The sequence below is a fragment of the Martes martes genome, assembly GCF_963455335.1.
Source record: "Martes martes genome assembly, chromosome: 9".
Classification (NCBI taxonomy): domain Eukaryota; kingdom Metazoa; phylum Chordata; class Mammalia; order Carnivora; family Mustelidae; genus Martes; species Martes martes.
This window is the reverse complement of record NC_137896.1, coordinates 58,604,940-58,629,767: the sequence shown is the minus strand read 5'-3', so window position 1 is coordinate 58,629,767 and position 24,828 is coordinate 58,604,940. Positions and strand designations below refer to the sequence as shown.

The window sequence follows — 24,828 nt, the reverse complement described above, 5'->3', positions numbered from 1 at the left end:
TCCCACACAAGCAGGGGGAGTGGGAGAGGGAGAAGCAGGCTTCCTGCTGAGCAAGGAGCCCGATGCGGGGCTCGATCCCAGGACCCTGGGCTCATGATCTGAGCTGAAAGCGGACGCTTAACAACTGAGCCACCCAGGCACCACCAAACTGTGATTTTTAACCAACAATTTTTTTCCCCCAGTTATACTGTTACTGATTTCCAACTCTACATTTTGGTCAGAAAGTTATCCATATGGTATCTATTGTTTGATATTTGTTAAAATCAGCCTTAAAGCCTCATGGTCAGTTGCTGTGTGCCTGAACAGAATGGACATTCTCAAACTGTTTGGTGCAAGGTTATACAAATTACCATTACAGCAAGCATCTTGAGTGTCTTCAAATCTCTTATATCTTTGCAGGTTTTGTTGTTTGCTTGCTCTATCGATTACTAAAAGATGTGCTAAATATTTTAGAGGCCAAATTTCTGCATCTCTGTCCTTCTCTCTCTCTCTCTCTCTCTCTCTCTCTCACACACACACACACACACACATTCTCTCTCTCTCTCTCTCTCTTCCTCCCAAAGTATTTATGCCTTAATTTTTATTTTTACTCATATAAATACTGTGTTTACAATGAACAAAATGTTTACATAAGCCACTATGAATAAACTTTTTATACAACCTTTCGTTTTCATTTGGAATTAGTAATAACTTCCCCCCCTTTTTTGTTTAATTTTCTGCAAACCTCCCATTTATTCATTCCCCAACTTTTCCTTTTAGCACAACCAACATCAGATATATTTAATCGTATTCAAAAGAACTGAAACGTAAGTTCATACAAAACCTTGTACATTGATGTTGCTAGAGCTTTATCTATAACAGCCCCAAAGTAGAAATAAACCAAATGGCATCAAAATAGACAGAATATGGGCTAGCCATTCAACAGGCTATTATTCGGCTATAAAAAGGAAAGAAGTGCTAGGGAGCCTGGCTGGCTCAGTCAATACAGGATGCAACTCTTGATCTCGGGTTGTAAGTTCAAGTCCCGTGTTGGGTGGAGACATTACTTAAAAAAATTTCTTCATAAAATCTGTGCCCTCTCTTACTTCTTAAAAAAAAAAAAAAGAATGAAGCACTGATAGCATGAATAAACTCTGAAGATACTTCAAGGTGTGTGTGTGTGTGTGTGTGTATACATATAGTGTATATGTATATATATATGCAGAATATGCAAATTAATAGAGACAGAAGATTAGTGACTGGAAGGGCTGGAAGAGGAGGAAATGCGGAAAGAACGTTAATGTGCATGGGGTTTATTTTGGGGGAAATAAAAATGTTCTGAAATAAGATAGCGGTGATAGATGCACAACCCTATAAATATTCTAAAAGCGAACTTCACACTTTAAAAGGTGAATTTTATGGTATGTGAACTGTATCTCAATTAGGAAAAAGTATTCCACTGAGTTCCCTTTTTCCTTCTTGGGAACCATCATCCTCGGGCTCCCACCTGTACTGCTTGTTTTTAAGCTTGTTGCATGATGGTCTTCTGGAGAACTCCCTTTTTCAAGGAGGAATTTCCCATTCCTGTGTTGGATCACTTCTTCTTCTTCTCATTTTGGTATAATGATTCTGCTCAAAATATGTAAGTTTTCTGAGAAGTACATTGGAAGTAAAATTATTTGAGGTTTTGTGTGTTTGAAATAGTGATCACATTTACTCTCACTCTTTTCTTTTTAAGATTTTATTTTATTTTTATTTATTTTTTTAAAAAGATTTTATTTATTATTTATTTGACGGAGAGAGATCACAAGTAGGCAGAGAGACAGGCAGAGAGAGAGGGAGGCAGGCTCCCTGCCGAGCAGAGAGCCCGATGCGGGATTCGATCCCAGGACCCTGGGATCATGACCTGAGCTGAAGGCAGAGGCTTAACCCACTGAGCCACCCAGGTGCCCCTAATATTTTATTTTTTAATGTAATCTCTACACCCAGTGTGGGGCTCGAACCTACAACCCCAAGATCAAATGTCACCTGCTCCACTGACTGAGCCAGCAAGGTGCCCCCAGTTTACTCTCATTCTTGATTGGTAGTTTGGCTGGGTAGTAAATGCTTTATTTGCAATAATTTCCCCCAAATAATGTTGAAGGCATTGCTCCATCCAGTGTTGCTATTAAAGAGCCCAATGTGACCCTGTTCCTTGCTCTTTTGTATACAACCTTCCCCTTGCCCCTGTAAAAGCTTTCATAAACTAACCTTTACCTATGAGTCCCTGGAAATTTCATGACAAGCTACCTCGATGCAGGCTTTTAAAAAAAATCCATTGCTCTGGGTACTTGAGGGATAGTTCTAAACCTGGAGACTCATGTCTTTTTGTTCTGGGGAATTTTCCTTCAATTATGTCTGATAATTTTTTCTTTTATTTTCTCAATTCACCTTTTCTGGAATTCTTTTATATTGACTATTGGACCTTTTCGATTAGTCCTTTAATTTTCTTATTGTTCATCTCATATGTTTCATCTATTTCTTTTTATTCTACTTTGGGAGATTACCTCAAATCTACCTTTTATTTATTTATTTATTTTTATTTTTATTTTTAAAAGACTTTATTTATTTATTTGACAGAGAGATAGCACAAGAAGGCAGAATGGCAGGCAGAGGGAGAGGGAGAAGCAGGCTCCCTGCTGAGCAGGGAGCCCGATGTGGGACTCGATCCCAGGACCCTGGGATCATGACCTGAGCTGAAGGCAGCTGCTTAACCGACTGAGCCACCCAGGCGCCCCAGCAAATCTACCTTTTAATGCTTCAGTTGAGTTTTTTATTTCTGCCATCATATTTTTCATCTTTAAGAGCTTTTTTGTCCTGTTTTTATTTTAAAGCCCATTCTTCTGCAATATATTGTCTTCTGTCCTGAATAATTGTTTCCTTCTCTTTGTATTATTTTAATTTCCCCTGGTTCTTTCTATCTGTTCATTTTGCATGGTAGAGATTTTCCTCAAATAGAGATTTTCCTCAAATGCTTTCCTTGGCTGTTTATTCATATTTAAAATGTGCCATCCCAGAGCCACTTAGAAATTCTGACTGCACGGGTATGGCTTTCTGACTAGCAGACTTCACTCTAAGGTGGTCAGCTTTGATGGTTTTGTTGAGGGACCCTTAACTATTCAGTATCTGTTTTTGTTTTGTTTTATTTTTCCTCTTGGACTGTTCAGTATCCCTGGGGAAATCCTCAAAGGATTCTCAGACAAAGCCTTGTTAAAGATGAGTTCCATCCATAACTCACAGGAAAAAGCAAGAGCCAGTAGAAACAGAAACATTAGAAATAGGTACCCAAGATACACTTCATTGATTATAAGGATATCTAAAATGAATAAGATCTCCCAATCTTTAATCGAAAGATTAAAGTGTAGTTCTTTGGAGGTCTGGTTTTATATATGGACCTTATTTCCAACTCTTCATCTGACCCAGTCCAAGCTATTGTTTCTTCTTTCCATTTGTATTAAAACCTTAGCCTGAAAAAATAAACAAAACAAAACAAAACAACCAACCAAAAAATGCTTTCACCTCCAGGTGCCTGGGTGGCTCCGTAGGTTAAGCGTCTGCCTTCAGCTCAGTCCTGGGAGTGAGTCCTGCCCTGGGCCCTTTGCCAACGGGGAATCTTCTTCTCCCTGTCCCACTGCTCATGCTCTTTTTTTGTCTCTCACTCTGTCTCTCAAATAAAAACGAACGAACAAACAAACAAACAAAAAACCAAACCACCTAAGCCTCTATTTTTCCCAGACTGGTAAACCCCACTAGAATTCTGGTTCTGGTTTTTGGTTTCATCTTCATTTTTGACCCCTAGGGATTTCTTTTTGTTTCTTATGAGTATGCATTTAAAAGAATGTTTTTCTTCCTACAATTTTTTAGATTGATAAATTCTGTAGTTGTATTTTAAAACTTTAAACCAAAAAAATTTTTTTAAGATAAGATAATTAGTTTCCATGTAGAAGATTTAGAGACTATAAAAATATGTTAGAAACTAAAAATAAGTGTGTTTTAAAATAAACTTGGAATTCTATTCTACATAGAGCTTTTATCTTATTTTTTAAATTGTGAACATTTTATTTGGAGAAGCACATGCTGTGAGATCTATTTACTCACAGAATTCTCAACCATTTTTCTACTGTTCCTGTCCACTGAGCATACAGAAGGGGCTGGAAGGCTACAGCTCTCATGTTGAGTGATGTCACGCTGTATTGTGGGGCTGTGGAGTAGCCAGGTCACAGGAAGTGCCCAGTGTCCACTCCCAGTGACCTTGTGAGCTGAAGCCCCACGGACAGAGCCTCAGTTTCTTCTCTGGAAAGTGAGGACATTAATTTCTTGCCTGTCTTCTTCATAGAGTTCAAAGATCTGTAAAAGCATGATGAGCATCATAAGGAAGTAATGAATGTTGTTCTCACACAAACCTGAGACTACAGTAAGTTAATGTGAGCAAGTTAAAGATAGAGAAGCTCTTCTTTGAGGCAGACTGAATGATCTCCCTTCCCGGTTAGTCTACAGCCTCGAAAGATTTTTCTGGCACGGCATCTCATTATCGAATGAGAAAACTTTATGATGGATTGTTCTCCAACACATCAAAGGAGAGAAGGAAGCAGGTGACAGGTTGCATTTCCCTTTTGCTTGCGGCCAGGTACAGCCAGGAGAAAGGAGGATAAAGTGCTCTTCTCTTGTCTGTCCTGCAGTCTGTGTGGCTGAGTATTCTGATAAATGGTAAATGCAGAACGACGTGAAAGGCATATAGTGAGGTGGCTAAGAGCATGGGCTCCTGCCACGCCCGACTAGCTCAGCTGGAGGAGCATGCGACTCCTGATCTCAGGGTTGTGGGTTCGAGCCCCATGTGGGGCATAGAGATTATTTAAATAAAATCTTAAGGAAAAAAAAAAGGATGGGCTCCTAATCAGCCTCCTAAACTTAAATCCTGTGACTCAAACTCTTTATGCCTCAGTTTCCTCACCTGTAAGAAACAGACATGAAGAGTTCCTGCCGCAAAGTGGTGTTGTGAGATGTCAGTGTGGGGAGACAGGGAGACTTCTCGTTCAGTGACGAGGAGGGTTAACAGTGGGGATAACCACTACTCAGACTTCAATTAATTGGTGAATCTGAAAGAAGATATTTGACATCTCCCTACAGGAAGTACCCGTTCTACTCTACTTGTCTCTGCCGTAAGCTGTAAAGAGCTGCCACAGCTCAGGGAGGTCTAGGATGAGGTGGCAGACTGTGTAAATCTGTCACATTCGGGAGTTTTCTTGCCCACATTCTCCATGTTGGCTGGTCAATGTTAAAGGTGAGACTTCGCTATTCCCTCTGCTTTAATCTTTTTTTTTTTTTTTTCTTCTGGAGAGAAAAAGAGAGACAGAGAGAGCACAAGCAGGGGGAGAGGCAGAGGGAGAGGGAAAAGAAGGCACCCTGCTGAGCAGGGAGCCCGACTTGGGCCTCTATCCCAAGACCTGAAGATCATGACCTGAGCCACCCAGGCGCCCCTAAGCTTTAATCTTTTATTTCTCACTTGGTTTAGACCAAGCAAACGATGGCCTGTGCCCTATTTCTGTTTGGTGTGACAGAGAAGAATGGATTTTACATTGTTCGAGGATGGAGAAAATTCAAAAGAAGAGTAATATTTTATGACCCGTGAAATTGATATGAAATTTGGATTTCAGTCTACTTGAAAAAAGGTTGTATTGGGGCACAGTCACATTCATTTGCCTGGGGCTGCTTTCACGCTACAATGGCAGAGTTGAGGAGTCATGACAGAAGCTGTACGGCCCACCACACCTTCAAAATTTGCCATCCTCCCCCTACAGAAATCATTTTCTGACCCCTAGGTTGGACTGTGGGGCTGTTTGGGGCACCTGGGTGGCTCAGTGGGTTAAGCCTCTGCCTTTGGCTCAGGTCATGATCTCAGGGTCCTGGGATCCAGCCCCATGTCAGGCTCTCTGCTTAGCAGAGAGCCTGCTTCCTCCTCTCTCTGCCTGCCTCTCTGCCTACTTGTGATCTCTTTCTCTGTCAAATAAATAAATAAAATCTTTAAGTCATTGGTTCTCCTGGAACCCCTGGAACCCCGCTGTGAGGATTAAAGGCATGAATTCAGGTAAGGTAATGAGAGGAGTGCCTGTCCTGTCGTAAGCCCTCAGAGAGTGATGTTGTTGCTGCTGCTGCTGCTGCTGCTGCTGCTCAACTCTCTTGGGGGCTGAAAGGGTGGAGTGGCTGGAGAGTTCCAGAATTGTATAGCCTAGACTGGTGGTGGTATCAATCAGCAAGAAGATTGCCATGGACCAAACTGTGTGGCCCTCAAAGTCCGGTGATGAAGCACGAACTCCCAGTGGGACTGCATCTGAAAACAGGGTCTTCAGAGAGATAATTCAGGTTCATGGATGACTTAGGTTCATGAGATCATGAGGGTGGTGTCCTCATTCGATGGGACTGCAGATTTTACAAGAAGAGAGCAGGGAGGGGCATGTAGAGGGAAGCCCACGTGAGGACCAAGCAAGCAGGAGGCCATCTTCAAACCCAGGGGAGATGCCTCAGGGGAAACCAACCCTGCTGACACCCTTATCTTGGACTTCCAGCCTCTCGACCTGTGAAAAAATAAATTCCTATTGTTTCGGCCTCCCAGTCTGTGGTATTTTGTGATGGCAGCCTGAACAAGTCCAAAGACGGTAGGGACTGAACGGTGACTCTGAAATGGTGACTAACACAATGAAGTCCCTCGGCATCATGGTCAAACTTGTCCCCACCAGAAGAACCTTGATGGTTTCTAGCTGGGCTGTGCATTCCAGTTCAAATCTACCCACCTAGTTACCAATCTGTCTGTTTTGCTTTATAATTTGATGACAGCTTGAGAAAATGCTAGCATTTCTTTTTTCCTCTTTGAAATCTGGTATCATTATTTGACATTCATGTATCTTCATGGGGATGTTTTGTCTGCTTGAGGCCCTGGACCACACAGGGTCAATTTGACCTGGTGGGGTCCAGAGACGGGGTCACTGAAATCAGTCTTACAGTGTATCATAAAATGGAAGCCTTGAAGCACGATTCACTAAAACTCATGCTCACCCATTAAACTGCATTCAAATCTTGAGAAAGGTACATCTGTTAAGCAAAGCGTATGTTTTGCTGACATTTAAGGAACTTGTTTTCACCTGCCTGGACGCTTTTCTGTATTACACAGCCTGCTGAGTTATAACAAGAGAGAGAGTGGACATGCCCACGGCTTTAGGTCAGTTGCTTCATGCGAGAACACTGTGTACTGTTCAAAAGTATTATAGTCTGCTGTGTTCAGGACACCGCAAAAATGTGGTTGCTGAATTGTGAATTTTTCTTGTGGGTTAAGATGAAAGAATGATGGGAAGAAATCCACATAATAACTACAAAAAACGAATCTACATAGAACTTTGTAAAAATACCTGAGACAGGAGAAAATAAGCAAGAACAGTAAACAGGAACCAAATTTACATCTACTGGAGGAGACTGTCAGCAGTTGTACCTAATTCTTTGTTCACGATTACAGTTAATTTCTTCACAAAGTTGCTCTTTGATAAAAGCAATGAATTAGTATTCATAAGTAAGTCATCAACGAATTTAAATAGGGGCCATCACATTAAAATAGGGAGCGTTTTGCTTCTCCACTGGTGGTGATTACCCAGAATAGAAAGGAGATTATGTGATGATGTATGATATGTTGGCTAACGGAATGTAATTAAAAAGAAAAAGAAGGAGAGTACGTATTTAAATAGGTACGCAGAAAACTTTTCCCTTTACCCAGCTAGACTCAGTATAAGTTCCTTCCCACCTGTGGTAGGCCGGATAATGCCCCCCACCAAAGATGTCTGCATCCTAATATGTGACTGTGTCAACTTTCATGGCAAAGGGAAACTGAAGCAGCTAATCAGCTGCCATAGGATAGGGAGACTGTCCTGGATTATGCAGAGGGGCCCAATGCAATCACAGGGGGAGTCAAAACACAGCATCAGAGATATGTAGCCATGAGAAAGACAACCGGCCATGGTTGGCTTTGAAGGTGGAAGGGGTCACAAGTCGAGGAATGCAGTCAGTTTCCAGAAGCTGGAAAAGGCAAGAAAATGGCTTTTCCCCTAGAGACTCCAAGAAGGCACGCAGTCTTGCCTACACCCTGAGTTTAGCCTACTATAAGACCTGTTCGGGACTTCTGCACTGCGTAACTGTAATGTAATAGATTTGTGTTGTTTGAAGCTCTGAGGTTGTGGTGCTGTTTCCGCAGCAAGAGGAAATTCATTTAGCATCTGAAAAAGGAGGGATGGCAGCCCCAGCCTTGGTCACATGAGCACAACACACTGAGGTTACTGGGGGGGGGGACCTTTTCGTTTCTGAGAGCCTCCTTTGGTGAACAGGGGCTAGAGACCGCACTCTCCTTCCTCTGGACACTGTACTTTGCATACTGTTTAGGCATCCACCTCTCCCTGACACAGTGTCAGGGAACCCTATCCCATCTACCCCCCCCTCTCCCAGATCCCAAGGGCTGGGATTGCCTGCCCCAGCCCGCTCTATCCCCGGGCCTGAGTGATGGATTCAGGGATTGGCACAAGAAGTCTGGTCAGCAAAGCTCAAGGAGCTACTTGCTGGGGATTCCGGGATGGCAACCCCCTTACTCTTCTTGGAGTCTACCTGGAAGAGGGGCTCACCTTCACTGGACAGAAAGAGGGAGCAGCCTTGAAGTTGCCGGCACCACAAGTGGGGCCACCCTTAAGATGTAGAAGAGGAGAAGGCAGAGAGGAGAAATGGGAAAATCTCATTTTGGCTGATGCGGCAGAGGCCCTAAGAAAAACCTACCTCTGGAATTTTCAAATATGCCAACTGATGAATTTATTTCCCTAAGCTCCTCTGAGCTTTTTTTTTTTCTGTTTCTTGGCATCTCAGGGGTTCCTCACTGACAGAAGGGTTTGCAGTTTCTGGAACTCTCCCTGTTCTGGGAACGGATCTTGGGGTTGAAGCATGACCATCTGAAGCTGTGTAGTATTAATAGTGATCCACAAACTGTTCTTGATACAGACAGTAAAATCTTTATGGAATTGTGTAAAGTAAGGATCATTCCCAGATGCATCCGTTTCTACTAATACTGTATTGTGCAAAGCAAAGATGGCCCGTGTTTAAAAAATATTCACAAATTTGTACATTTCTCTGAGATAAGACTCCCTCCACACACTATGTATTTGGAAGCAATTCTCCATGGGTTTCTCATATTTGCGACCTCTTGTGAGCAGAGGACTAGCTTCCTTTGTTCAGGACCGTCTTTTCCAGAAGATGTTTATAGAGCAGACTGCCTTGGAACATACAGTGTTTCCCTCTGGGACAAAGGGCAGGCTTATTTACCCTCTGGTAGGGTGAAGAGGGTGAAGACATGATCTTCCTCGGGGATGGTGGTTGGGGCAGGCAGGCTTGCTCTCTGTTACATAAGACTCTGTATCTCTAGGCTGAGGGTTCCTCTCCTGTTGTGCAACCCACTGTGTGTACAGATGGCCCCCGGCCCTTTTCACCTCCCGTGGGAACCGGGGCCCATGGGAACCCCGGCCATAACACACCACTGCTCTGGTCGCTGCAATTGCGGTGAGGAACACAGTCCCTTGTCTCTGACCCATGAGTTTTGTGTCTTCCGCCAGGATCTGCAAACCACGGCAGGCTCACTTGTTGGTTAGAAGGAGCACGGCCAACTTGCTTGCAAACAGGGTCAGATCTTAAGACCTGTCACAGTCCTCAACACCACGTAAAACTGTTAAGTTTCTTTGCTTTTGTTTGGAATTGAATCAAATCAGTGAGGTAAAAATAATATATCATGCTGATCCCAGGCTCTGATTTGCATATGTATATATACCTTTGAGTAACAAAAATTGGGGAAGGAGTTATTTTAAAGAGCGATCTGCCCATTAAACAAAAATATTTTGTTATAGGGATTATAGAGTGAAATAAGGAAAAAAAGACTTTCCTGGTTTGATATCTGGAATCCAGTGGTGGCCTCTTCTTTCTGGATTAGTCCAGGACCCTCCTGGTCTATCCACAGACTGGGGATGTGTGCAGCACTGGCAGGAAAGGAACTGCCTCTTCTCCTGAAACTCCCCCATGTCTGTCTGTTTACTTCTTGTTACTGGTTATCACTTTGCACAGCGCCCCAGTCTGGTACCCCATCTGCTATTTCCTGACCTTCGACTCTAGCTTACCTGCATTCCTTGGCTCCTGATAGAGCAAGAAAATAAAATCACTGCTAAAGAAACAATAACGGACTGCGGCTGGCCAGGAATTCCTGCGTCTCTGTGTAACGGGGATAGAGGATGCCACGGGGATAGAGGATGCCACAGGTGGACGGGGGGTGAAGGGGAGCCAGCGCATTTCAGGAAGGGCTGCTCTTCTGTTTACGAGAGCACATGAATGAGTCTAGGTGATCAGGACAAGGCAAGGCCCCCACCCTAGTGCACCCAGGCTGGCTCGCGAGAGGAAAGACAGGTAAGTGCGTACAACCCTGTAAAAGGTGTCCTCCCTGGTGTCATTGCATTTTGGATCCCGGTACCGGCAGAAGACACAGAAGAGTTTGGTTTTGTTTGCAGAGGTTGTTGGAAACTCAGAGGAGAAAAGAAAGGCTCAGGCAAGAGACACTGTGTTTGGAAGGGAGCGTGCCGGGAGGCTGGAGGCTGGAGGTAAGGAGCAGAGGTGCTCTCCGTGCCCGCAATGAGGGGCAGCCAGTGACCAGAGCGGGGACACCATGGGATCTTCTGAGAGGGGGGCAGGGGTACCCTGGCAGCTCCTCATCTGCAGTGCTGGGCTCTGACTGGATGCTGCCTGAAACCACCCAAACCACCAGGATTCCACCCAAGCCCCCTCTGCCATTCTGCCCACACTGCCGGAAGCCCGTCCTGGGCAAGTGGGACTTGCTGCTCAGCTCCTGCGATTGTGCTTCTTGGACCCACCATGGCTCCTGTGTCAGAGGGAGCACAGCCACTCCCTGAGGAGGCACCACAAACCACAGGAGCCCTCAGAGTGTGCTTTGCTTTGGTCCTTATTCTGTGTTAAAATGGTCTAGCTGTTGGGGCTCGAGCCTAAGAGGTAACCTGTCTGGCATCGCTCGTTCAGGTGTCCCTCCCCAAATCCTACAACCCATGTTGCCCGGAGTCGTGCAGCAAACAATGAATCCAGCAAGAGAAGCTGCGTGGCCCTCCGCCACTTCACTCACTTGGGAGGGGAGAAGGAAAGAAGGCAGCCCCAGAGGAGCTGAACCCAGAGGTTGTGCGTGCTCAGTGGGGAGCAGAGCTATCCCTCTGCAGAGACCGTGTGTAGGGAGGGGATGCGCAACCCTGCACCCTCCACGTCTGTCCCCCAGCTCTCAGCCCTCAGCTCCTAATCCGTCAGACGGAAGGTGGCAGCCTAGGGTCAGGCCCTCGTGGGCTGTAGGTACTGCTAAGCACCCTGGAGCCTGGTCCCACCTTATAAGGAAAGCTGCGCCGCTTCGAGAATCACATCTGCCTGCAGCTGCGTCAACCTCAGCGCTGCCCGCTCGCAGGCACCTCCAGGGGAACGGGGCGGGAAGGCAGTGGAGAGCGAATTAGGATCAGCAAGCGGAGAGCCTGCAGACGCCCCGCTGTCCAGAGCAGGGGGTCCTGGGACTGGGCGATTTTCGGGGACTGAGACTTGGGCTCTCCTCGAGAGGCAGGCAGAAACAAAGCACATCCTGGGGAATGAACTAACTTGTAGTTACTGGGACTAGAAAATGTGAACACATCTTTAACATGGGAAGGAAGAGGCAAAAAAAGGAAGGGACTCTCAAGAGGTTTGTGTCTTTGTTGTTTTTGTTTTGTAGATTTATTTATTTACTTTAGAGAAAGAGAGGAAGAGACAGTGCGTGAGCGGGGCAGGGAGGGGGTAGGGGGAGAGGGAAAGGGAATCTCAAGCAGACTCCGCCCTGAGCGCAGAGCACAACCTGGGGCTCGATCTCAGGACTCTGAGACCATGACCTTAGACCTGAGCAGAAATCAAGAGCCCAATTCTTAAAGGACTGAGCCACTCAGGCTCCTCAGTTTCTTAGTTTTGAAGGAACAGGTCAGGTTGGGTTGGATGAGACAGAAATGGTGGATGGACAGATGCGAAGGAGAGGCTGAGCTAGTGGAAATCACAACTCCCATGTGGATTTCTACTCTTCTCCCCTACTGTGGAGTGGTGTGGTTTTAACAGTTAGGGGCCCTTTACACACGGGGTCATTGCCTGGGGAGTGCTTGGTAAATATTGTTTGAAAGAAAATTTGCCTAGTTTCATCACAATATTTTCCATGTTCCTTTGCATACAATACACTTAACTCAATTAATGTTTAATTGAATTTCTTATATCTTCCCACCGCATCTCTACATTATTAGAATAACAGCTTTCCCTCACAAATTCCTTTGTAATCCAATTAGTTAAAGTCTTTTTTCTTAGACATTTCTTACCATTCTACATAGATAATTTAGGTACACTTCTGATTGTCTCAGGAGAGTTATTTCAAGTATGTCCTTCTCTGATGGGGGAGACCCGCCTCACAGAAGTGAAAGGACGCTAACCAAGACTACATAGAATGAATGAATGAATGAATGATTTTTAAAATGATTTTATTTATTTATAAATATTTATTTATTTATTTGACAGAGAGAGAGAGAGGTAGGGAGAGAGAGAGAGCACAAGCAGGGGGAGCAACAGGCAGAGGGAGAAGCAGGCTCCCCGATGAGCAAGGAGCCCAATGCGGGGCTCTATCTCAGGACCCAGTGATCATGATTGGAGCCAAAGGCAGACGTTGAAACAACTGAGCCAATTAGGTGCCCCAGAATTTAAATGTCTATATTGAATCCTGAGTTTTTCTCCTTCTTCCAATGACAAAAGAAGAGAAAATTAGACAAAAATGCATTAAGAAAATATTTGCAAATTATACATCCAACAAGGATCATATCCAGAATATAGAAAGAACTCTGGCAACTGAATCATAAGAAGACAAATGGCCCAATTAAAAGCACGTAAAGGTATTAAGTAGTTCTCCAAAGAAGATACACAGATAGCTAATAAGAACATGAGAAGAGGGCGCCTGGGTGGCTCGGTTGGTTAATCAACTGCCTTCAGTTCAGGTCATGATCCCAGGGTCCTGGGATCGGGTCCCGCATCAGGCTCCCTGCTCCATGGGGAGTCTGCTTCTCCCTCTGATCTTTTCCCGTCTCATGCTCTCTCTCACTGTCTCTCTCTCAAATAAAAAAAAAAAAAAAAAAAAAAAAGAACATGAGAAGACACTTAACATTAGTAGTCATTAGGGAAGTGCCTATCAAAACCACAATGAGATACCACTTCATACCCACTAGGATGGCCATCATAAACAAGCAGACAATAACAAGTGTTGGTGAGGATGTGGAGAAACTGGAAACCTCATACATTGCTGATGGGAAGATAAAATGGCACAACCAGTGAAGAAAACATTCGGTTCCTCAAAAAGTTAAACATATACTTACCCTATGACCCAGCAGTTCAGGTCCACTTTTAGGAGGATACCAAAGAGAATTGGAAAAAAAATGTACAAAAACTTCCAAATATTCAGAGTAGCATAATTTATAACAGCCAAAACATGGAAGCAAATGTCCATCAACAGATGAATAGATCACTAAAAACAGATAAATAGAATGCAGCATATTCAGACAATAAAATGGTATTTGGCCATAAGAAGGAATGAAATACTGATACATGCTAAAACATAATGAACATAATGAACCCTGAAAGCTGATAAGGGCAAAACTCTCTAAAAATCTACAAGGGAGGGGCGCCTGGGTGGCTCAGTGGGTTAAAGCCTCTGCCTTCGGCTCAGGTCATGATCCCAGGGGCCTGGGATCGAGCCCCACATCGGGCTCTCTGCTTGGCTGGGAGCCTGCTTCCCTTTCTCTCTCTCTGCCTGCCTCTCTGCCTCTCTGTCAAATAAATAAATAAAATCTTAAAAAAAAAAAAAAAGATCTACAAGGGAAGCCATTCTAGATTTCTTCCTAAGTCAGCATGACTGTTCATAAACTTTGTTCCAACCCAAAGCCTGATTTACGGCCCTCCACGCATACATTGTACACCTGCTTTGTGAAGGAGTAGCCCAAAGGAAACCATCTTGTCCTTGAGATAGTGATCAATGTTCCTGCTCCCTGAATTCCTTGATGATAAAACTCTTGATTCCTGCCTATATGCTAATCCGTAATCTTTTGAGCTTCTAACAGTAAAAACTATATAACCTTGCAAGAACGATTCATTCTCTGGAGTACTTTCTTCCCTATGAAGAGCATGTTTCCCTGGCAGCTATCCTAACTTGGGCTCGATTAAATGCTCTTTCTTGCTCTTAGAGATTCTAAAAGATTTGTTCATTTTGCATTGACAAAGCATCGTGCTAAGTGACAGAAATCAGTCATAAAAAGCATACATTATATAATTCCACTTATAGGAAATGTCCAGAATAGACACATTCAATAGACACACAAAATAGATTAGCACTTTCCAGAGGCTAAGGACCTCGTAAGAAAACCCTTACATCTATCTTAACCCTAAAAGCTTTCTGGAAAGTGTATGTTTACGGGAGTTACATCCTGATCATGAATTCAAATCGTTTCAGCTCAAGGTAGAATCACATCTAACAGGTGACTGATGGGGAAAGGTAGGCAGACATGTGGGAAAGAGGCGGTATAAAGATAGAGGAACCAGAATCATCAGTGGACCTGTGAAACGAGTGCCCTGGGAACCATGAGGACAGAACTTCATGGAGCTGAAAGGAAATTACGGAGAAAGAGGTGGCCGCGGGTTCCTGGGAGCGCTGACCCGGGAAATGAGTAGAAGACAGGAGAGAATACCCGAATATCCGCTCGGGAAGCCTTCTCCCCACACAGCTGCCTTCTCTCCCAGACAGCTCTTCTGAAAGCAACCCAGGTTAATGCGAGCTGCAGGACTGCAGGGATGTGCAGGCAAGAGAGAAGAGGCAAGGTGAACCTGGACAGAGAGCTATCTGTTTAGAAGATTTATATGTTGCCTTCAAGGGGAATGAACAAAATTCAGTGAAGAGAAATTGAATTCAGCTTCTTCATCTGATGAGGGCTGGGCCAGCACTTTGAAACGCATGTCACGTCTCAGGTAGACAAAGTGCAGACAGAGATGCATTTTGGCCGTTAGCAGGCGAGCTGTTGCAAGCACATGCTTACTCTGTGTGCTCACTTGCCTGAACTCTTCTAGAAAAGGACGAAAAAGAGAGCCTTCCACACACAGCTCTTGGGGCACAAATCCCAGAGCCTGCATTTGGCATTGGACTGGGCTGAGGTTTTTAGCTACTGTTCAACATTATCTTTTCTACCTACAAGAATGGTTAAAAAGATGCAGGCTAAGGGGCATTCCTATTTCTGGAATTTCTTGCTATTTTATGCAAAGAAATGATTAAACTCGGTGCACTATTTCAGTTGCACGTGCTCACCAAGCATTTAGCCTGTGCTCATGGCATAAAGGCAGACCAGCCCTCCCACCAACACCCTCCCACGTTTCACCAAAGGAGCTTCTCATCCTGTCAAAATGCCTGTCACATGCCGGGGCTGCTCAGAGGAGAGGGCGGGAACCTGTGTCTCAGCACATTGTCCCAAACTCTCTAGTGTGAGCAGTACTTTTTTGATGTATGATTCTTTCACGTAGAATTGCCTCTGCAACATGCACCCCTCCAAGCAAATCATTCTGAGGGGCCATCGTTTCTCAAGGGATCCCACTGTGTTTTACACACCCACCCGGCTTCAATCCATGCACAATCTGGCACCTGCCTCTCAGAAACTAGATTCCTTTACAATCCAAAATCTTAGCATCTCCTCTAACACCCAGCCACACTGAGCCCTGGTCAATTAAAGAGCTTTGACAAGCTCCTTGTTTGGGCAGGGACGCCCTCAGATGGGGTGAAATGAATGAGCCATGGCAATATTTCATGAAAAGCCTTTTGGGGGAAAAGTAAACAAGTGTTCTCAGATCCTTTTTTTTTTTTTTAAGATTTTATTTATTTATTTGAGAGAGAGAGAGAGAGAGCACAAGCAGATGGAGGGGCAGAGGAGGAGGGAGAAGCAGGCTCCCCAATGAGTAGGGAGCCCAACATGGGGTTTGATCTCAGGACCCTGGGATCATAACCTGAGCCGAAGGCAGACGCTTAACTGACTGAGCCACCCAGGTGCCCCTCAGATCTTCCTTTCTTGATAACTGAGTAGAAACCTAGCCCGTGTCTCAATTATCAGGTTTTTTTCATTGCAGGGACAATGCTGCTGATAAGCCCCTTTAGGTTCTATTTATTTCCAGATCTTCAAAATGAAAGTTCATCTAATGCCAATGACCAGAATGTCACTCAACAGAAGAGCCCCCCCCCCGGCCCAGACGACTTGCTTCGCCTTGGTTCTCTGAGAAGATGCAAAGCCTAAGCTCCACGGTGTTCAGGCTTGCATACTCCGTAAGGAAAGATGTTTCCGCAGAAGAGAAATGTCTCCAGTGGACTTTCTTTGTCAATCAATATTTATTGGATGTTCATACCACTGGGTCTCTAGGCTGAGCATAAATTCACTTAGGCATAGGAGCCTCTCTACATGCTGGTGTCTTCGAGGGGAGAGGAAAATGAGAGAGCAGGGGTTGCTCATTGCTGGTGAAATCTTGTAAAGTGGAATCTTATTCTCAATCTGTCATGTTAACCTGAGCTGAGAAACCTGAGCCTTGTCCCTTAGGAACCACCAATCCTATCCTTTTTCGGTACTGAAAGGTGCTTTCTGCAAATTATCCAGTCAGATTCTTTTTCCAAATGATCTCCTCCAGGAAGAAGGGCAGGGTAATAGCACCCAATTCGATATGCCTTGGGTGGGAATCAAGACAACTGTGTGCAATTAACTAAGTCTAGTATCTTTACTGTGACATTTTAGGGTATGTTCAGGGACCAGAGGATCACGGTGGTAAAAAGTTTGGGGGGAACCTCATAGCTAGGTGGGATGGATTATCCCAGGCTGAATTTTACAGATTCACTGAAAAACTCTTTAAGGTCCCCATAAACCTGTAAGATATGGAGAAATACTCGTTCCTTTGCTTATCCTCAAGATGTTGGCCTCGCCCAGCTTCAGTTAAGGAAAGGACATTTGCTGTGTATTCTCTTCATCATTAAACTTCCTGAGAGTTTTGGATACTCAATGTCTTTCAACCATAGCAGTTTAAAAAAATATATATGTTATATATATATATATATATATATATATTTGACACAGAGAGAGAGAAAACAAGCAGGGGGAGCAGCAGGCAGAGTGAGAGAGAGAAGCAGGTTCTCCGCTGAGCAGGGAGCCTGATGGGCCTTGATCCCAGGACCCTGGGATCATGACATGAGCTGAAGTCAGATGCTTAACCACTGAGCCACCCAGGCATTCCCCCCCACCCCATAGCAGTTTAGATCCAACTTCATCATTAATCTACAGGCCAGCTGATAGACCCACGTATCATTTTTGGGAGGCATGATCTGTGTCAGCATACATGTGGTATTACTGAATGAAAAACACTTCTTATATGCATGGAATATTCCTCAGCCAAGATAAAAAGGGAACTCTGCCACTGGGGACAACATGGATGGCCCCTGAGGACATTATGTTGAGCAAGAAAAGTCTAACAGAGAAAGACAAATACGGTATGATCTCATGTACATGTGGAATCCAAACAAAGCCAAACTCACCAAAACAGAGAGTAGGATGGCAGTTGCCAGGGCCTGAGGATTGCGGGAAACTGGGGAGATGTTGGTCAAAGGATAAAGACACGCAGTTGGAAGATGGATAAGTTTTGGACAGCCAACGCACAGCCAGCGATCAAAGGCAATGATAATACATTATATCCTTCAAAGTTGCTAGGAGACCAGATCTTAAATGTTCTCACTCCAAAAAATAAATGGCAATTATGGGGTGTGACAGAGGTGTTAGCGAAAGCCATGGTGTAATCACACTGTAATATACAAATGTATCAAATCAACCCGTTGTGCACCTTAAACATACGATATTACATGGCAATTACATCTCAATAAAAAAACGCATTTCTTAGCTACACGCTAAACACCTGTATCAGCTTTAATGACAACAAGCTTTTAGGTTAAACCTCTCAAATTAATAAAACTAGGATATCAACCAACTATTAAGTCAATTAGCGAAGACACAGGCTCTATTCTTTATTTTGAGGGGGAGGCAGGCTCCCGGCCACGCAAGGATTTTGTTATTTTTCCCCACGAAAGCATTTAAGCAGGGAATTCCAGGATCTAACGTGGATTCTGAGGAATTCATCTTGAGGATGAATTCAGGGTGACAGAGCAGACTGGGGAGGGGCAGGGAACCAGTGGAGGTGACTGACATATACGCCCTCAGAACGGTAATAGTTGGATATGTGTGTGACAGGACATGCACGTTTGCACACACACGTGCATGCACACACACTCACACTCACACTCACAGCTATCTGTCTGCGTGTGGAGCTCTACAAGCAGAGGGACGATCAGCCTGTCCTCACAGTACAATCAGATGCACTGGGCTTACCCTCGGGCAGGAACTGTGCTCAGACCTCATTCTGGGGCTGTGGTCCCTGGAAAGGGGGCTCACCAGCCCATCCCAGTGCAGACTCCGCGGGCACCAGGGCCAACCCTGATGCATGCAGAGGCAGGCTGTAGCTGAAATGCCCCGTGCGCCATTCAGGAAATGGCTGGGAAGGCACTTCTTTTCCTTCTCTAGAGCATCAGCGGCCACGCTGCTTCCTTCCTATCTGGCCTTGGTTTGTGGTTCCGTGGCTGCGGGCTCCTCAGCCCCTGCGTGGCCCTCGGGGCCCGCACAGCCCTGGGAGGCATCCTACAGAAGACCGGCTCTGGCTTTCTCTGCCTACTTAGGGTGAAATGGGAAAGCCTCCAGCCCTCCCCAGGGGCAGAGAGCGTCGGAGGACCGTGAGCACACAGCCTGCACTGAAAGTGACGGTACAAAGGCTTGGCACCTTTTCAATTCCGATGGACACCAGCTTTAAAGACTGAAGACAATGCTCATTTTTCTGAGTATGAGCTGCCTTCCGAAGGTGGCTTTGATTTATTGACATCATCATGAGAAATGGGAGTTGTTTTTTTGTTTTTTAATCCCGCTGCTCTGTGGGAAATGCTTTGACGTGCTTGACAAAGAGCCCTGGTCACAGCGGCCATCCCTCTGGGCTCTGGGATCAGGTAGGAGGGCCAGCCGGATACAGCCTGGCTGGGCCATAACCTTGAACTTCTTGCATGTTGGGGTAGTTCTTAGTCATGGCCATTTCATGCCATGCTATGCTCCTGTGACCCGAGGAGCTCCCGCTTGGTTTGATTATTCAGGGCTCCGGTGTCAGTCTGTCTTTCTTGTGAAGCCTCTGTGCTCAACATCCCCACGATTCTGGAGCCCAAACCCCAAATGTAACACTGAACTTGGACGATGAATCTCGAACAGAGGAAACACACCTCGGTGCAGGCAGTTCATTGGAAGTAGTGGCCCTGGGGGTGACAACAGGCCCCACGGCCTGGTCACCTGAACTGCGGGGCTTCCTATGGCTAAACTTGATTTTTGTGTGCATTTCTTTAAGCTTGATTTTAATGCTTCAGAAGCTCAAGCAGGGCAAGCGGGGAGCAGTTCTGAGGAGTTTCCAATGAGTATCTAGACACAGGGGCACCAAGGGTGGCAGCTCATCCCTCCTCTTCCAGTCCAGATGTGCAATGGTGCTGAGACACTGAGGCCCTCAGGCCCGGCGGGGGCTGCCTTAGGTCCCAAGCTGAGCTGCCTCAGCCAGCTACCCTGGCTGGTCCCTGGGGTTTGCCCTTTCTGCAGGTGGTCAGCATGCAGACCATGCACACAGGCATGCCCAGTTCTTAGGGACCTGGATCTCCCCAGCGAGGACCTCTCGAAGCCAGATTTCTCGGGGCTGCCAGCTTTCAGCTCCTGCTGACATCTGCCTGGGACTTTCCAGTCCACAATCCCTCCCACACCCTGAGCGCTGCTGCAGCTATGCGCACGGCTGTGTTCTGCTGTCTGTCTCCATGAGCAGGTGTGGCATGGACACGCTCTGGCCTTGTGACGACTTTGAGGATGCCTGACTTAGGAACTCCTCAGACGTTTAGAAGGGTGTCCTGGGAATATCCTTCTGGGGCCAGCAAGCGTGGCTGGCCAAGAACAGAGAGACTCTTCCATGAAAGAGGAAACATCCCTTTTTCTGGCTCCTTGCCTGGCCCTACAGAGGGAACAGGGTCCACTGAACTGTCTCCAGCCCGAAGCAGTCTCTCCTCCTCGTCAGTGCCCACGGGTAAGCGACGGGGTCTTTTATCTGGGTGACATTTTACAACATACTGTTGCTTTATTACCACCCCCCACCAAAGAATGAATCAATTTGTTTGCTTAATATGTTTTTTATGCTTTGTTGTAAAGAATACCAGAATTTTGGAATCGGGATGAATCCTATCCTAGTTTCTAAAGCGTCACTACCTTTTACAGTGAAGCGACAGAGTCCTGGGGATTGGGGCACTTGCCTGGGGCCACCTGCTACATTCGCCGCTCCTCAGGGGGTGCTGCCAGGCGGCCCCCCACACGAGCTTGGGGCAGAAATCTCCCTGGCAGGATGCGATTTCAGGCTCTACACAAGTGCTGGATTAATGTTCCATCTGCACTTAAGCATCTTTTCCTTTAGACTTTTTGAAAAAGAGGGTTAAAGAACTTGGGGTCTTTGTGCACACATCTTCAGTTGGCTGGGCAATGGCGGGTTTGAAATTCATTTGAAAAAGGATCGACAGAGAATGAACTAGGGAGCCCGCTGGGGGGCGGTAAATGGATTCCATGCTGTGGGTGCCTCACAGAACAAATACTGGATCCCTCCTTCACCAGCCTCCCCTCCCTACCTCTTTTCCATCATAACAAGAGCTCCCATTTGCCCACCAGGTATTGTACAAGACCCTCACACCTCCCAGTAACCCTATGAGGTAGGAATTATTATTCTCATTTCACAGAGGAGGAAGCGGATGCCCCCAAAGTTGAAGCCACTTGCTCCCAACCACACAGCTCGGTGAGTGGCAGAAATCAATCTGATCCCAAAGAGTGGAGAGCCACTCTTGCGACTTCAGGTTGGTGAACACATCACTTGGCATCACAGGGCCTGCAAAAAGTCACATGACGCAGAGCGGTCCCACCCCACAGCCTCCCTGCTTTATGCAGCGACCTGGGAAGGCAAGGCCAACCCCTTTGTCTACCTGCAGAACTCTCCTTCCGATTCTGGCAGCAGGAGGGAAGCCATGGGGTTCTTCATCAGATCGGCCACTGCAGGGTCCTTGGGTGTCACATAGAAGAAAGGAGTCCCAGTGCTGTTGTTCAAGGGACCGTCGCTGATGGGCAGGCAGTTCCCAAACGGCAGTCCTGGGATCTAACAAACAGCGAAAAGGGCTTTTTCAATGCAAGGTTTTGGATTGATCTGAGCTGGGAGCTTCGCGTGTGTCTCTGGCCAGGAAATAAAACAACGAGGATGGCATCACTGTGGTTTTGACAGGTAGTAAATGAAGGCTCAGTGGTTCCCAACTGACCCAGTTCACCCAGGGAGGGCTCCAGAATTTCTACAGAGGAGCTGAGCAGGGGCATTCTGTGTGGAAGAACAGCTAGGAGATTATCCTTGAAGCTGCTGCATCTACATAGGAAAATGCTCACTTTACACAATTTAAAATTATTTGTGGGAGGGGAGATGAAATTCATGGAGGGGTGCTAGCACCTTTCCCACAAGCTGCCCCTGGGAGTCCCACTCTCCCAAGGTTTTGAAAACTTTGGGGATAGAACTTAGGTCTTAACTTTAATATCTTATGTGATCTCTGGTCTCCGGGGGGAACTATTTCTTTTAGAGCCACACCATTTTCTTATGTATTAGTTACTTTTTTTATTGTAATCAATATTCCATTATATGATTCAGCAACTCACCCTGGAAGTCACATAAACATGCTACACTCACTTTTGTTCATGATCATCCAGTGAAGGAGGTCAAGTTCTCAGATACTTCTTAGGTTTTTCCAAACCCTGCTGGTTCCTGCATCCCAATCTTCCTGAGCTTGATTTCCTCTCTACAGAGTGCTCCTTATTGTCACTGAGCTCAGAACTCAGGGGTCGTCCTTGTCTTTCCAGTGTTATATGGCAGGGGTGTGTAGACTTGGAATAAGAGATGGCTCTCCTCTTTGAAGAAGACGCAATGTTAAGGAGTCTTCCAAAATGGTAATATAAGTTCATTCACAGATTCTGTTTTTCAGCTTGTCCAACTGCCTAGAGTCATGCTTTGCACACATGATGTGTACATAGGAAATGTTATCTGACAGAGCACAAGCAGGTGGAGGGACAGAGGGAGAGGGAGAAGCAGACTCCTCGCTGAGCAGGGAGCCCGATGCCGGGCTCGATCCCAGGACCCTGGGATCATGATCCCAGCTGAAGGAAGATGTCTAACAACTGAACCACTCAGTCGCCCCACAATCTGTGTTTTAAACCAAGATCGGCTTCATATTTAAGCTTCATATCTTTGTAAGGTGTGTCTTAGGAGCATAATATATAACCGTGAGAAACCACTTGGATACTGTGACTGTGGTTAAGATCACTGCCATAATCAGAATAAACTTATTTATTTTTTAAGAGTAAAACAGGAACTTCAGAACTACATAGCCAACCACTTAATTTCACCGAGGAAGAAAGCAAAGTGGACAACCCAGTGACTTGGCCAGTTTCCAGATGGGTGAGACCCACACCTGGGTCAGAGCCTGCCTGCTGCCCAATGACCTATACATTCCCCCCAAATTTGTTTTTGCATAAATTAAATAGGATTTCAAACTACCTCCCTGTAATAAAACCGTTATATGGATCTTACCAGCCCTGAAAGCTTTCTGGAGGGTGTGTACTTATGGATGTCACATCCCCATATTTATCCGTGCCATTTTGGCTTAAGGTGGAAATCTGGCTAACAGGTGAGTAAAACATTTGCGAACTGAATGATAAAACTGCAGCAGAAAACAGCTCATTCCAGCATGTATACACTTTGCACCCTAAACCTCCTTTCCAGGACAATTCTTGAGTTCCATTATTTCAAAATGTCAATTTCCACCAAAACCCCCGTGGCATCTTTTTTCCAGTCCCCAGTGTCAGTAGGTGACCAGGAAGTTCGGGTCTGTTGGGTGCCGTGGGCTGGGAGGCCGCACGCGCCTATTCTGGGATGCCAAAGGCAGGTCTGGCTTCTTTTGTCCAGGTCTGGACGGGTCAGGCACTGGTTATGCGTACTTCTCTTTGACCACCTCAAGACTGCACTTCAGTCCCCATCCACCTGGCATGCCTAGCTGTCAGCACCCCCCATCCCCCTCTGCCACGTTAAGCAAAGCACAATCTGGTTCCATTATTTATGCGCCGTCCACAGTGCAACCCAGCCCGCTGGGCACGTCTGTGAGACCTGTGTCCGAGCCCCGGGGGCGGTCGCTAGCGTTTCCCCGTCCCCAGGCCACCGCGAATCACGCCCCTGCAGCCGGCTCCCGGCGGGGCAGCTTACCTTCTCGTGGGCGGACACGGTGGCCAGACAGCCCCAGGCGCTGGCGTGGGCCAGGAAGCGGGCGGTGCCGGGACGCAGCCTCGGGCCGCTCTCGCGCCGATAGGAGAACATCCCGGGCGGCGCTGGGGGCGGCCTGGCGCGGGCGGCGCCTGGCGGGGGCGGCAGGTGCGCGTCCTCCTTGTGCGCGGAGGCCGGGAAGCTGCGCTGCCAGATGCTGCCCGAGTCCTCCAGCAGCGCGGGCAGCGCCTCCTCGGTGGAGGCGCTGTCCAGCTCCTCGTCCACCTCGTTAGTGACGGCCCAGGACACGGAGCTCACAATCACGTAGCCCGCGGCCGGGGACAGCAGGGCGCTGCAGCACAGCAGCCAGGAGAGACGGGTGGCGGGCCGCGCGGGCCGCTGGCCGCGGCGCACGGACATCTTGCAGCGGCGCTCTGCCGCGGGGACCGCCTGGAGCGCGCGGGCGGCCGGCGAGGGCGGCAGCGCCCCCCTGCGGCGGCGGCGGACGCGCGGAACTGGACTCCGCTTCCGACCGCCGCAGGATTCTCGGGCGGGGTCCTCACCGCCTCACGCCCGCGCTGAGAAGTCCAGCCTCCCGGAAAAGCCGATTCCACTTGCACGCTGCACGTCCTGCAGCCGCCGTGCGCAGAGTCCTCACCGCTTGCCAGCTCCGGGAATGGGCTGGTTTCCTGTTGGATGGCACGGGTTCTGCAGCCAGAAGGCGGTGGGCGTTCAAATCCCGAATCAACACACTCCCCTCGTCACCAGCTTTGTGACGTGCCAAGTCACTCAATCTGTCTGTGCCTCAGTTTATTAGAAAAACGAGCAAACCAGAGTAACTAGCTCATAGGGGTGTTGGATGGGAGGATTGAGTTAACATCTGCAAAGGCTCAGAACGGTGCGTGGCATGGAGCGGGCGTTATATTTTGGTAATAGACCAAGGTAGAGATTGATATCATTTTGTAGAGGAGTTAACGGTGAAGGTAAGATCAGCACGGAGTCAATCTGATGCCAAAGCCGATTCCCTTGCTCTGTAAGGACAATGACCGTCTTAACGCTTTGCTCAGGCAGGAACGCATTGTCGTCGGTTCATCTGAAAGCAAAATCAAATGTTTACATATCAACTAAAGTAAAAGGGAGCAGACACCCAGAGACAAAGTGCCTGGGATGGACGAGGCAGAGAACTGTATGAATGCACCACAGTTTTAAAACATTCTTTTACTGGTGGAAATTTGGGCTATTTCTGATAGT

The 24,828-nt window shown here is 46.6% G+C and overlaps 1 protein-coding gene across 1 annotated transcript in view; it reads right to left on the bottom strand.

The window, feature by feature from the left end:
- The window catches only part of CREG2 (cellular repressor of E1A stimulated genes 2), a 32,189-nt gene extending 8,179 nt beyond the window's left edge, over nucleotides 1-24,010 (bottom strand). Inside the window, exons 1-2 of the mRNA XM_080814143.1 lie at nucleotides 23,581-24,010; nucleotides 21,272-21,441 (exon numbers count right to left, since the gene is read on the bottom strand). Coding sequence (XP_080670269.1) covers nucleotides 21,272-21,441; nucleotides 23,581-23,997 — 587 coding nt within the window. The 5' untranslated portion in view covers nucleotides 23,998-24,010. The remainder of the gene's footprint in view (nucleotides 1-21,271; nucleotides 21,442-23,580) is intronic.
- Nucleotides 24,011-24,828: the final 818 nt, after the last annotated feature.